This window comes from Meles meles, chromosome 12 (genome assembly GCF_922984935.1).
Source record: "Meles meles chromosome 12, mMelMel3.1 paternal haplotype, whole genome shotgun sequence".
Taxonomy (NCBI): Eukaryota; Metazoa; Chordata; class Mammalia; order Carnivora; family Mustelidae; genus Meles; species Meles meles.
Genome location: NC_060077.1, coordinates 50,478,066 through 50,492,493, shown reverse-complemented (window position 1 = coordinate 50,492,493; position 14,428 = coordinate 50,478,066). Strand labels below are relative to the sequence as shown.

At 37.6% G+C, this 14,428-nt stretch overlaps 1 protein-coding gene and 1 pseudogene across 3 annotated transcripts in view; both read left to right on the top strand.

Annotated features, from left to right (window-relative positions):
• The window catches only part of SS18 (SS18 subunit of BAF chromatin remodeling complex), a 92,731-nt gene that overhangs the window by 51,971 nt on the left and 26,332 nt on the right, over positions 1 to 14,428 (top strand). For all 3 annotated transcript variants that reach the window (XM_046025360.1, XM_046025361.1, XM_046025359.1), the window contains exon 6: positions 13,988 to 14,155. In XM_046025360.1, the coding sequence (XP_045881316.1) occupies positions 13,988 to 14,155 (168 nt within the window). The remainder of the gene's footprint in view (positions 1 to 13,987; positions 14,156 to 14,428) is intronic.
• Positions 4,715 to 7,142, top strand: LOC123954296 (annotated as a pseudogene).

Here is a 14,428-nt window from a genome sequence, read left to right as displayed (position 1 = left end):
GTATTCCATTGTTTATCTGGACCACATCTTCCTTATTCATTCATCTGTTGAAGGGCATCTTGGCTTTTTGTATAGTTTGGCTATTGTGGACATTGCTGCTATGAACATTGGAGTGCGTGTGGCCTTTCTTTTCACTACATCTGTATCTTTGTGGAAAATACCCAGTAGGAGCAATTGCTGGGTCATACGGTAGCTCTATTTTTAATTTTTTGGAGGAACCTCCACCCTGTTTTCCAAAGTGGCTGCACCACCTTCCATTCCCAACAGTGTAGGAGGGTTCCCCTTTCTCCACAGCCTCTTCAACCCTTGTTATTTCTTGCCTTGTCAATTTTTGACATTCTAACTGGTGTAAGATGGTATCTCAGTGTGGTTTTGATTTGCATTTCCCTGATGGCTAATGATAATGAACATTTTCCTGTGTGTCTGTTAGCCATTTGTATGTCTTCTTTTGAAAAGTGTTCACAAGTTCTGCCCATTTTTTGACTTGATTATTTGTTTTTGGGGTGTTCAGTTTGAGAAGTTCTTTATCGATCTTGGATACCAGCCCTTTATCTGTGGTGTAATTTGCAAATATCTTCTCTCATTCTGAGGGTTGCCTCTTGGTTTTGTTGACTGTTTCCTTTGCTGTGCAGAAGCTTTGTCCTTGTGAAGTCCCAAAAGTTCGTTTTTGCTTTTGTTTCCCTTGCCTTGGAGACATGTCTTGAAAGAAGTTGCTATGGCTGATGTCGAAGAGGTTATTGCCTGTTTTCTCCTCTAGGATTCTGATGGATTCCTGTCTCACATTGAGGTCTTTGATCCATTTTGAGTTTGTCTTTGTGTGTGTTATAAGAGAATGGTCAAGTTTAATTCTTTTGTATATAGCTGTGGGACAAACATTTTTGTATATATATTGGAGTACTTAGAAGAATCTTGTAGAATAAATTTTGGAAATGAAATTACTAGGTAAAATATATAAATACTTAAAATGTCTGAAAGACACAGATATTTAGACCATAGCATTAGTCATTTGCATTTTTTCTGTGAATTGCCTGTTTGTGTTCTGTTTTCTGTGGTTTGTCCATTTATTATAAATATGAAGGAGTTCTTTTTGGATTAAGGCTGTCCTTTATTTCGTGTATGTGAAAACATTTTTACGTTTTAGAAGAATAGGAATTTAACTTTTTAGGATGGCGTATTCTACTAGTAGGATTCTGAAATGGTAACGTTACTTCCGTGGAAAAGTATAGTTAGTTATTAATTATGTCAGGCCTTTCATTCAACATTTGTTTAATTATGGTCCAGATAGACTTAACGTAATAATTATTGATAAAATACTTCGGAGGACTCAGCATGCTGACTGGTGTATTAAAACATCTGAAAAGTGTTACAGTAAAGGAACTGATTTGATTTTGGTTAACACAAGCATATTACAAGTATAATACAAGTAGCAATACTTGTTGTTGAGGGTGCATATCAGAAAAATGAACTAATATTTAGTTAGTGCCAGGTCCTGTGATAAAGTATGTGTCTTCTTTAGTTTAATTCACACATCTTTGAGTAGTAGTACTGTTACTGTCTTCATCCCATGGGTGAGAAGACACATCCCATGGAAATATAGGCAGGCCTCATTTGTACAGTCTTGGTATGCATGAATTTCAGTTACCACAGTTTATCTAAATGGCACCTTTTCCCTAAGGACGTGGTACAAATTTTAGTTATGGTATATGAACTGTTGAGTCCTTACGTGAAGTACAAACTTAGCTTCTCTCCAGTTTACGAGTCACTGCATGAATAACAGATGATTATCGTCATCAGTGACTATTCGTGTCACTTTTAGATATTGTCAGTGATTGGCCACTGTGTATCTATCATTTATGCACACAGGGCAGAGTATGTAATTGTGTTGCTTCCTTGGCTCCCAGTTATAAACCTATGTGATATTTTACAAAAGATAAAAGTGTAGCAGGGAAATGAGAAGTAATACTGCTGGAAATGAAATCCAAATCCTTTGTAAATAGAGTTAGAGAAGAAATTGCTGACTGGGGGATGTTGACACTGCTACCGTGTGAGAGACTCTAGATGTGCTCTGCAGGTGCTTAGTGAAGGTGAACTCACTGACATAACATGAGAAAACTGGTTGTGATGAAAAGAATGAAGATGTCCCAGAGAAAGACCAGCAGCATACTTCATATGGAAATTCTTGGAGACGTTTCATAACATTGAAAGTACAAAGGATAAAATGCTGGAATCTGATCCATACTTAGAAAGGAAAATGACAGTTGGCCAAGCTGTAGAAAAAAATGCTGGCTTTGAGAATTGAGCCAACTGCAAAGTTACAGGGAGTGGTTCCTAAGATTGGCCTCACTTCTGACACCAGTTACAAGTTCTAAGGTTCCCAAAAGCGCCCTCAGGGTCAGTAATTTATTGGAAAGGCTCACAGAACTCACTGAAAACTGTTATACTCACAGTTACGATATATTACAGTGAAAGGATACATCAGCCAAGGGAAGAAGTGCACAGAGAAAAGTCCAGAAGAGGTACCAGAAGTGATTTGTCTCTTCATGGGAGTCAGAATGCTCTCCTGGTCCCAGTGTGTGATGATCATCCAGGGAAGTTCACTTGAGCCTCAGTGTTCAGAGATTACATTGGCACTCCATTATGGAGATCTGATTGGTTGTCCAAGATACTAATCTTAGTCTCTAATGTGTAGTCCTTCTGATCCAAAGCCCCCGCTCAGGTTCAGGAGTTCCAATTTAATTAATACAGTAAAACTTCAATATGAAAAAAAGCACTACAATACTATTTTTTTGCCTTTCAAATACAACCTAGAAAATTTACAAATGAAGAAATTATTTCAAATATTATATTCCATGGAAATAATCATGCTTGGTTTCTAGTGGATTTGAATGTCTGAGAATTGTGTGTATACTCCTTTCTCTTCACTGTTAAAGTTGCCAAATCTATGTAATATTGCTAATATTGCAGGTTTCTGTTAGTTACAGTTTTAGGTTTACACAGTCATTATGTTATAGTTCAGGTTAGATATTTTGATTATAATTTGATCATTGCCATATTAGATGAATTTTTCAAGGTTTGTCTTCCCCAATGATGACAGTTTCCTGGTTATAAAAATAACTAATACTTAATATGAAATATCTGGAAAATACTGAAAAGAATAAAGCCTAAAATAAAAGTCACTTCAAATCTTACTCTGTGGGGCGCCTGGGTGGCTCAGTGGGTTAAAGCCTCTGCCTTCGGCTCAGGTCATGATCCCAGGGTCCTGGGATCGAACCCCATATCAGGCTCTCTGCTCCGCGGGGAGCCTGCTTCCTCCTCTCTCTCTGCCTGCCTCTCTGCCTAGTTGTGATTTCTCTCTGTCAAATAAATAAAAAATTAAAAAAAAAATCTTACTCTGTAAGTTTCAAGTTACTCTGCAGACAAACTGCAGTCGTTAAGTATAGTAAGTAGGCTGTACTTAGGGTCTTTGTAGTAGAGGTTTGCGTACTTGTAATTACGTAATTATTTATAATACCCATTTAATTATTTTTCCCTAGACTCTAAGTTCTATGAAGTCAGGAACTGTGTCTTGTTCCGTACTGTATCTATCCTATTTGTTGACTGATAGATTAGCTAGATTTCCTCATGCCATAACAAATTAGAAAACTAGCATCCTTCTCTATGCTTTGTCATCCATCAACTGTCATTCCAGGAATGAACCAAAGAAAGAACTGTCAGTTACTGTCAGATAAAACAGATGATCATCAGTTTTACAAAAGCCTTTTGGGTTTAGGGGACAAAATTCAGATGAATTTCTTCAATAGATTATAAACTCAATTTCATTATGATGCATTTTTTAAAAAGATTTATTGATTTGAGGGGCCAAACAGATTACTAAAGTGTCTTTACCATTTTACGTTCTTACCAGCAGTGTATGAGAGATCTGCTTTCTTCAGATCCTTGTCAACATTTGGTATTGTCAATATACTTTGTTTAATCTTAGCTGCTCTAAATGTATAGTGATAAATCACTGTGGTCTTAATTTGCATTTCCCTAATGGCTACTGATGCTGAACGTCTTTTTGGGTGCTTATTTGCCATCTGTATATCCTCTTCAGTGAAATGTCTCTTCTTGTCTTTTGCCCATTTTCTAGTTGGATTTTTTGGTTTTCTTACTGTTGAGTTTTGAGAATTCTTTATACTTCTAGGATTAATTTTTAAATTTTCTCCCAATACTTTATTATATAAAATTCAAACATGCAGGAAACTTGAAGGATTGTACCTGTATGGTTGCCACCTTTGTTCTACAGTTAGTATTTTACTGGATTTGTCTGTTATCTGTCTGGGGGACACCTGAGTGTTTCAGTCAGTTGAACGTTTGCCCTCAGCTCAGGTCATGATCACAGGGTCCTGTGATTGAACCCCCCATTGGGCTCCTTGCTCAGGGGAGCCTGCTTCTCCCTCTCCCTCTGCCTGCCACTTTCCCTGCTTGTGTGTGCATGCTCTCTTTCTCATCAAATAAGTAAATAAAATCTTTAAAAAAAATTAAAATCTTTCCATCTACTAATCCATCAGTGCATCATATTTTTCAAAATGCATTCAGAGTAATTTGCAGATATTAGTATATTTTACCCATTAGCACCTTAATCTGCCTGTCATTAGGGCTTAACATTTTAAAATTTTATTTTTTAAAATATATTTTGAGGGAGAAGTGGCTTTCCGGTTGAGCTGCGGGTGGTCCACGAGGTTCTCTAAGTTCGCTGCCAAGCACATCAGCAATTCAAAATGTCGCACCCGTCCCCGAAAACTAAGCCTTCCAACCCCTGTAACCCCAGAGTCTTCTTTGACGTGGACATCGGAGGGGAGCGAGTTGGTCGCATTGTCTTAGAATTGTTTGCAGATATTGTACCCAAAACTGCAGAAATTTTTCGTGCATTGTGTACAGGAGAAAAAGGCATTGGACCCACCACTGGGAAACCTCTCCATTTCAAAGGATGCCCTTTCCATCGAATTATTAAGAAATTTATGATTCAGGGTGGAGACTTCTCAAATCAAAACGGGACAGGGGAGAAAGTATTTATGGTGAAAAATTTGAAGATGAAAATTTCTATTATAAGCATGATCAGGAAGGTTTACTGAGCATGGCAAATGCAGGCTGCAATACAAATGGTTCTCAGTTCTTTATCACAACAGTCCCAACTCCTCACTTGGATGGGAAACATGTGGTATTTGGCCAAGTAATTAAAGGAATGGGTGTGGCAAGGATACTGGAAAACGTAGAAGTGAAAGGTGAAAAACCTGCCAAATTGTGCATTATTGCAGAATGCGGAGAATTGAAGGAAGAGGATGATTGGGGGATATACCCAAAAGATGGCTCTGGTGACAGTCATCCAGACTTCCCTGAGGACGCAGATATAGATTTAAAAGATGTAAATAAAATTTTACTAATAGCTGAAGATGTAAAAAATATTGGAAATACTTTTTTCAAATCTCAGAACTGGGAAATGGCCGTAAAAAAATATACAAAAGTTTTAAGGTATGTGGAAGGGTCAAAGGCTGTTACTGAGCAAGCAGATAGATCAAAGCTACAACCTATAGCTTTAAGCTGCGTGCTGAATATTGGTGCTTGTAAACTGAAGATGTCAGATTGGCAGGGAGCAATTGACAGTTGTTTGGAGGCTCTTGAAATAGACCCATCCAATACCAAAGCATTGTACCGTAGAGCTCAAGGATGACAAGGATTAAAAGAATACGATCAACAGAATGGGAGAAGATATTTGCAAACGACATATCAGATAAAGGGCTAGTATCCAAAATCTATAAGGAACTTAGCAAACTCAACACCCAAAGAACAAACAATCCAATCAAGAAATGGGCAGAGGACATGAACAGACATTTCTGCAAAGAAGACATCCAGATGGCCAACAGACACATGAAAAAGTGCTCCACGTCACTCGGCATCAGGGAAATACAAATCAAAACCACAATGAGATATCACCTCACACCAGTCAGAATGGCTAAAATTAACAAGTCAGGAAATGACATGCTGGCGAGGATGCGGAGAAAGGGGAACCCTCCTCCACTGTTGGTGGGAATGCAAGCTGGTGCAACCACTCTGGAAAACAGCATGGAGGTTCCTCAAAATGTTGAAAATAGAACTACCCTATGACCCAGCAATTGCACTACTGGGTATTTACCCTAAAGATACAAACATAGTGATCCAAAGGGGCACGTGTACCCGAATGTTTATAGCAGCAATGTCTACAATAGCCAAACTATGGAAAGAACCTAGATGTCCATCAACAGATGAATGGATAAAGAAGAAGTGGTATATATACACAATGGAATACTATGCAGCCATCAAAAGAAATGAAATCTTGCCATTTGCGACGACGTGGATGGAACTAGAGGGTATCATGCTTAGTGAAATAAGTCAATCGGAGAAAGACAACTATCATATGATCTCCCTGATATGAGGACATGGAGAAGCAACATGGGGGGTTAGGGGGATAGGAGAAGAATAAATGAAACAAGATGGGATTGGGAGGGAGACAAACCATAAATGACTCTTAATCTCACAAAACAAACTGGGGGTTGCTGGGGGGAGGTGGGATTGGGAGAGGGGGAGGGGGCTATGGACATTGGGGAGGAGAGGCGAACCATAAGAGACTATGGACTCTGAAAAACAACCTGAGGGTTTTGAAGGGTCAGGGGTGGGAGGTTGGGGGTAATGGTGGTGGGTAATGGGTAATAGGGCACGTTTTGCATGGAGCACTGGGTGTTGTGCAAAAACAATGAATACTGTTATGCTGAAAAAAATAAATAAAATGGGAAAAAAAAAAAAAAGAATACGATCAAGCACTGGCTGATCTTAAGAAAGCTCAGGAGATAGCACCAGAAGATAAAGCTATCCAGGCAGAGTTGCTGAAAGTCAAACAGAAGATAAAGGCACAGAAAGATAAAGAGAAGGCAGCATATGCAAAAATGTTTGCCTAATACGAAATTGTTTTACTTAAATATGCATTGATTATTGTATAAAGGCAATAAGAAAATTTAAAGGTTTTTGTCTATGTGATCCCTGATGTGTTTCCTTTGATACTTCAGTTTTCCATTGTTTACAGTTTAGGAATACTGAAAAAAGCTCACTCTTAATAAAACAGTGTTACAAAATACAAAAAAAATATATATATATATATATTTTGGGGACACCTGGGTGGCTCAGTAGGTTAAAGCCTCTGCCTTTAGCTTGGGTTGTGATCCCGGGGTTCTGGGATCGAGCCCCACATTGGGCTCTCTGCTCAGCAGGGAGCCTGCTTTCCACCTCTCTCTCTGCCTGCCTCTCTGCCTACTTGTGATCTCTATCAAATAAATAAATAAAATCTTTAAAAAAATAAAATATTTTTTTCTTTAGGTAACATTTATATACAGTGAGGTGGGTAGATCTTAAATATATCATTTGATGAGTTTTGATACATTTATAACACAAACCCTTTAGGATTTATTTTATAGCTAACATCTTAAGTACCCTATGGGATACAGACCTATTCCAACTTAAATGTTTTATATGAACCATAATCTAGCTTCTTTTATGGTAAAAGTGGATGATTGGTTTTTCTTTCTCTTAGAAATCTTTTTCAGCGTGTAGTCCTGAGACTGTGTGGATCAGAATCATCTGGGGTAGTTGTTAAAAAAGATTTGTGTGCCCCATCCCATTCCTGCTAAACCAGAATCTCTACGGGCAAATTTTAGAAATTAAATTTTAACAGATATTCTAAGTCATGCTTATATAATTTCCATTCCCTCAGGATTATTATGGGCAGGACAATCTCTTCCAGCTTTCCTGCTTAGTGACTAAGCCATGTGTTCTAATGTAGCCTATCTCCATGGCTTTCTACGTGGGCTTTTGGAGTTCCTTTCGGTAAGCTACAATAGATATTTAGCAGTGACTTTGTTTTTAAGTTAATTTTACTACACGGTATAGTTGAAACTATGTAAGAAGCCTCACTCTGAGGAAGTGCTCAATCTTTTATTTTTCAGAATTTATTTATTTATTTATTTTAAGATTTTATTTATTTGCTTGACAGAGATCACAAGTAAGCAGAGAAGCAGACAGAGATAGGGAGAAGTAGGCTCCCTGCTGAGCAGAGAGCCTCATATGGGGCTCAATCCCAGGACCCTGGGATCATGACCTGAGCCGAAAGCAGAGGCTTAACCCTTTGAGCCACCAAGGCGCCCCTATTTTTCAGAATTTATTAAGCAACAGTATATCCCTTTTCTAATTTTCAGTCCCCAGAAAGCTAAATATATAATCTCATTCTCAGACTAGTTTGTAGAGATGCCTATGATTTAAAATTACGCTCTTGAGACTCCAGGATTTCTTGACTCAACACTGTTGACATTTTGAGCTGCATAATTTGTTGTGGGGGCCTGTCCTGAGCCTTGTGCGGTATGTAGCAGTGTATCTGCCTGGAACCCACTAGGTGGCAGTAGCACCACCGCTCATACCAGTTGTGACCACCAAAAATGTCTCTAGACTTGGCTAAAATGTCTCCTGGGGACAGAATCACGCAAGGCTGAAAATCACAGCTTTAAGAAATGGTTAGTGTAAGAAACTATATATAAAGATAGTTTGTGTTACTAAAGAAACAACAACAAAAGTTATTGGTATTAGTATGTTCTATTACTTCTTAATACTTAAATGAAATTTTTTTTAAAGATTTTATGTATTTATTTGACAGAGAGAGAGAGACAGCAAGAGAGGGAATACAAGCAGGGGGAGTGGGGGAAGGGGAAGCAGACTTCCCACCAAGCAGGGAGCCTGATGTGGGGCTCAGTCCCAGGACCCTGGGATCATGAGCTGAGCTGAAAGCAGATGCTTAAGTGGCTGAGCCACCCAGGCATCCCTTTAAATGAAATTTTGCCTAGGAATTTTATGTTATGAAGAAGTTTGTGTCTCTTAATGAACTGTCCTTTTTACTACCATGCTTCTGGTTTTTTTCATCGGCTACTAGGAAACTCAGCTAAGTTTGCATTAGTTACAGTGACTTTACTAAGTTTCTGGGATTTTCTTAGTTACTTGGCTGTTCTTTTATCCTCGATATTTTATCTAAATGCCTTATTATGAACTACTGAAAACTCTTGATGAGGACAGATGTACATTTTAGGTAAGTAAAAAATCTTATTCACTTTATTTTATTTAACTTTTTTAATTAAAATTTTTAAACTTTTATTTATTTTTAAGTATTTTATTTGTCAGAGAGAGAGAGAGAGAGTGTGTGTGTGTGTGTGCTCCCTGCTGAGCAAGGAGCCTGATGTGGGCTCGATTCCAGGACCCCTGGGATCATCTGAAAGCAGATACTTAACTGACTGAGCCACCCAGGCCTCCCTTATTTTATTTTTTTAAAGATTTTATTTATTTATTAGAGAGAGAGAACATGAGCGGGGAGGGGCAGAGGGAGAGGAAGAAGCAGGCTCCCTGTTGAGTGCAAAGCCTAACTAGGGACTCAATCCTGTAACTCCAGGATCATGACCTGAGCTGAAGGCAGATGTTTAACCGACTGAGCCCTTCAGGTGCCCCAGTCCTATTCATTTTAAAAGGCTATTCAATAGATAGTGGGTTAACAAATTGTGTTTTCTAGAATAGAGGGTTTGTTTTTTTTTCTTGCAAATAAACTTTTGGTAGTACCTTTGAGTGAGAGCTAAAAATGCTTTAGTTTGAGATTAAAATTTTAAGGAACAGTAGTAAAGTAAGAGTAGGTGGTGAAATATGAATTGGAAATTAGGCTTGGAGCGTATTAGGTAGTTTCATAGTCTAATTCTTATAGATGGGCTGATGGAATTTCTTGCATTTTAGGATTTTTATATTATAATATGTTAGTATGTATTATATACTATATTAGTGTATTATTTCTATAGTAGCATTGTTATCACTATATATTATAGTTTGTGTATATATACACACACATATATGTGCATATATTATTGATAGTATATTGTAAGTAATGTTACAGAGAACTGTTATCCTGGGAGATATTACATGGGAGAGGTAGGATTTGACTTTGGAGAGGAGATACACATAGTGGTTAAGAGTAGACTGTAAAGTTGTCATCATTTACTAGCTGTGCAACTCTAGGTAAGGTTCTTGATGCTTATAAACCTTAAATTAAATTTTCTTACCTGTAAAGTTTTAGTATTACCTGTTTCATAGGATTTGGGAGAATAAATAGTAGATAGAAAGCTCTTAGCTAGTACCTGGCCTATACTAAGTTCTCATTAACTGTTAGCTGTCATTTTTAACCTTTATTTAAAATAATTTGTAGATTAATGATACGATTTATAGAGCTTTAGTGTATTGGTTTGCATTTGAAGATGTGAATATGTATGTGTGTATGTATGTATACAGAATTTTTAAAAAATACTATAACCCTAAATTTTTCACAGATTAATTAAAACTTAATGTTATCTTTTTAGTTGAGTCTCAAAATATTCTTTTTGTGACCAGTAACTTAAGATACAATTAAGTATTAACCATCTCACTGGAGCAAAGAATTCCAATAATAAAAAACTGGTGATTTGGGAATATTTTACATATGTTTAAGATACAAGATATTATTTCCATAGAATATCTGTTAGGTGTAAAACTCAAAATGGAAAGAAATAATCTGATGAACATTTGTTACATGTCCTCTTGAAACACTTCCATAAAATGTAGACAATTAAGGCATTAGGATCTTAGTGTATATATCATCACACTTTGTGGTGCATCTTAGCATCAAAATGATTTATGTGGGACGCCTGGGTGGCTCAGTGGATTAGGCCGCTGCCTTCGGCTCGGGTCGTGATCTCAGGGTCCTGGGATCGAGCCCCGCGTCGGGCTCTCTGCTCCGCGGGGAGCCTGCTTCCTCCTCTCTCTGCCTGCCTCTCTGCCTACTTGTGATCTCTCTCTCTGTCAAATAAATAAATAAAATCTTTTAAAAAAAATGATTTGTGTAAAAGATGAAGAATAACTTTTAAGCCATACAGTAATGTGTTATGTCCTTGCTTATGAAAATGGTTATAATGGACTCATTTCATAGTCTTCGTCTGTAGTACAGACTTTTAGAACTTATTTTGGGGTAACATTTTGAGATTCAGCTCTCATTCCTGTTAGTGTCTCAAGGGATAGTGGATATTTGCCAGTATAGCATATTTCATTGTCAGAAGGAAAATAATAATATTCTTAAACAATCAGAGTTGAAGTCGTAATTTTTTTTTTTAAGGGGTAAGGCTTCAAGGAAAAAGATGAAAAGCATCATGTGTTAGCAATGCTATCCTTCTCCATTCTCTGTGGTTTTAGGTTTGATCCTGACTGATGTTGAGGATCCTCAGAGGGAGGGAAGTGACAGAGAATAAAAGAAGGGTGGTAATTGAGCTCTTTGGGATTGAAACTGCTGACAGTCCCAGAAGATAAAGCACAACTGGCATGGTCTTTTCTATCTAGGGCTTAAGCTAGAATTGCTTTTCTTCTTTAGAGCAAAGCTTAGAATTTTTTTGTTACTGTATCCTTTCGGATTTTCCCCCACTATTACGTTTTTGCTTTCTTCTTCCTTTATTTAAATTTTGGTTCCAATGCATATTATATGCATTAGTTTTATAGTTAACCTTGTGTGAGATGGGAGGTCTTTAATCAGTGTTGGAGAAGAGAATCAAGGCAAAACCTAAATTATGCATGCTAGTATTCAGTACTTTATTATATACAAAATATACCTTAAAAATTGTAAGTTCAATTAAACTTTTTTTTTTAATTAATTTTTTTGGAGAGAGTGCACTTGTGCATGTATGTGTATGATTTGGGATGGGAGGGCCAGGGAGAGAGAGAGTCTTAACCAGCCTCCACACTCAGTGCAGGTGCAACTAGGGGCTCAATTCCATCTTCCACCCCTGAGATCAGACCTGAGCTAAGATCAGGAGTCTGACACTTAGGGATGCCTGGGTGGCTCAGTCAGTTAAGTGTCCACCTTTGGCTCGGTTCATGATCCCAGTTTCCTGGGATCAAGTCCCAGTCGGGCTCCATGCCCGGGGGGGAGCCTGCTTCTCCCTCTGCCTCCTGCTCCCCCTGCTTATGCTCCCTTGCTCTCTTTCTCTGAAAAAAAAACAAAAAACAAAAAACAAAAAAATGAAAATTAAAAAAAAAAGTCCAATGCATGACTGTCTGAGCCACTCAGACACCCCTCCTACTGGTTTTAAAACTTCAATTAAACTAGTTTCAAACCTATGTTTTGTCTGATTCCCAGCTGATTACCTTGATCTTTGCATTCCTTAGCTAAAAACTTGAAAATTAGGATCCTTACCTCTGGCAGTTGAGGTTTACATGAAATAAATGTGAAAGTGTATCTGGCAGTGTTAGGTTCTCTTCCCTTCCATTCTCCACTGAGCCATCTTATTCCTACTATTAAGAGTTTTTTTCCTTGTTGAAAGAAAAGTCCTAGAGTAGCCTTTGAAAGGTTTGTATTTAGGGTAAAATTAGAAGGAAAAATGAATTTGAAATGAAGTAGAAGAGTTAAAGAAGGCAAATAGACAAAGAGCTCTGATAAAATACTTAGATAACACAGTTCTTCAAATTAGAGGAGTTAAATTCTTCTTGCTATGTTGCTGCTTTTGTAGGCCTCTAATATGTTTAAAGAGATGAGCCGAGGGACGCCTGGGTGGCTCAGTCGGTTAAGCGCCCGCTTTCAGCTCAGGTCATGATCTCAGGGTCCTGGGATCCAGACCCTTGTCTGGCTCCCTGCTCAGCAGGGAGTCTGCTTCTCCCTCTCCTTCTCCCTCCGCCTCTCTCCCTCACCCCCCTCAACTCCTGCTCAGAGAGAAATAAAATCTTTTTTTAAAAAGTGAGGATGTTTTAACTTTTATTTAAATAAACAATGAGCTATTGGCTCATCTGTGTAATTTTGCCTGTAAAAGTTTTCTTGGCCCTCTAATCGTTCCTTTTGTGCTTAAATTGTCCATGAGTCTATAAAGGAGTATGTAGGTGTTTAAGCAGTAAACTAGGGGATGACTCATACATACTTCTGAGACAGTAATGGTTTTCATGGGAGAATGATGAGTTCTACATACCATAACTTGACCCAATGAACCTCCGAGGAGCTCTTTACATTGTTAGATGGCAACACAGAACTTTATGGCCATTGTTGATTATTTCATGTGATATATTTTACCATTGCCATCGTGATACTATAGCCGTGGTAGTTTGGCAACTTTAGCATTGCTTGCTTTGGAAACTGTGGTTCTGATACCTGAGTCTGCCTTACATTTTTTCTGCCTGGGTATTTTTGATGGTGTGTGTGGTAGAACTTACTAAGAAGCACTACAGCCCTTTGATTTCAGGAAGCTTTTTTTTTTTAATTTATAAATCTTACAGTTGGAAAAGGGAAAGAAGACCCTTTAAAATTTTGTCCTAAAATTAATGTTTGTGAAATTCCATCTGTGTAAGTGTGTTTATAAGTGTGTAATTTCCCTGTCAACCATTTTATAATGAAATGAGTGGGCATTGGAAAAGGTAGGAAAAATGGGTATCCAGAAATTAGATTTCTTTCCCTTGGTTTGACCACTGATTTGCTGTGTGATTTTTGTGAAGTTTACTTTGTTTTAGTGTATTTTCTTATATGAAATAGCTTAAGAATTCTATGTCTCCCAGAAGGATTGTGTAGCTAGATACTATGTAGCATATAATAAAAATATACATACATTCAGGATGTTCATATATTGTATTCACTTCACTTTTTGGAAAATTACTAAAATACTCCTCCAGGAGATTTTTAAATCAACTACAGTGGGTTAGTTGTTTTCCCTTGTTTGCAGATTGTTTTTGGCATGTGAACTTCAATTGAAAGATTTGTTTTTATTACTTGAAGTCAGTTTTCATTATAATATGTTATATATTTGGGGATTATATGACAAAAAATTTTTGCATTTCTCTTAAGGTGTTAAAATTATTTGCAGAAAAATTGTGTGCATGATATTTTGTCTGTTTTCAGGTCCAATGATGCATCAGCAGCCTCCTTCTCAACAATACAATATGCCACAGGGAGGTGGGCAGCATTATCAAGGCCAGCAGCCCCCTATGGGAATGATGGGTCAAGTTAACCAAGGCAATCATATGATGGGTCAGAGACAGATTCCTCCTTATAGACCACCTCAGCAGGGTAAGATTACATTTGGGAGATTTCCTGCTTAATGTAAATAACAGTAGTTGAAAGGCTTTATTTTAATAAACTTTTCAGGTAGGCAAAATCAGGGATTTTTGTTTCTTGATTTTTTTGATTATATATTCTTTTCTAAAAGGTAGTAGATATAGTAGGTACAAAGGGTCATGAAGTAGTTAGGAACTTCCTGTTACACAGCTTTCTTTTTTCTATTCTTTTCTGGGAAAAGGTTATATCATTAAATTTTATATCAAAATCTCACTAATAGATAGC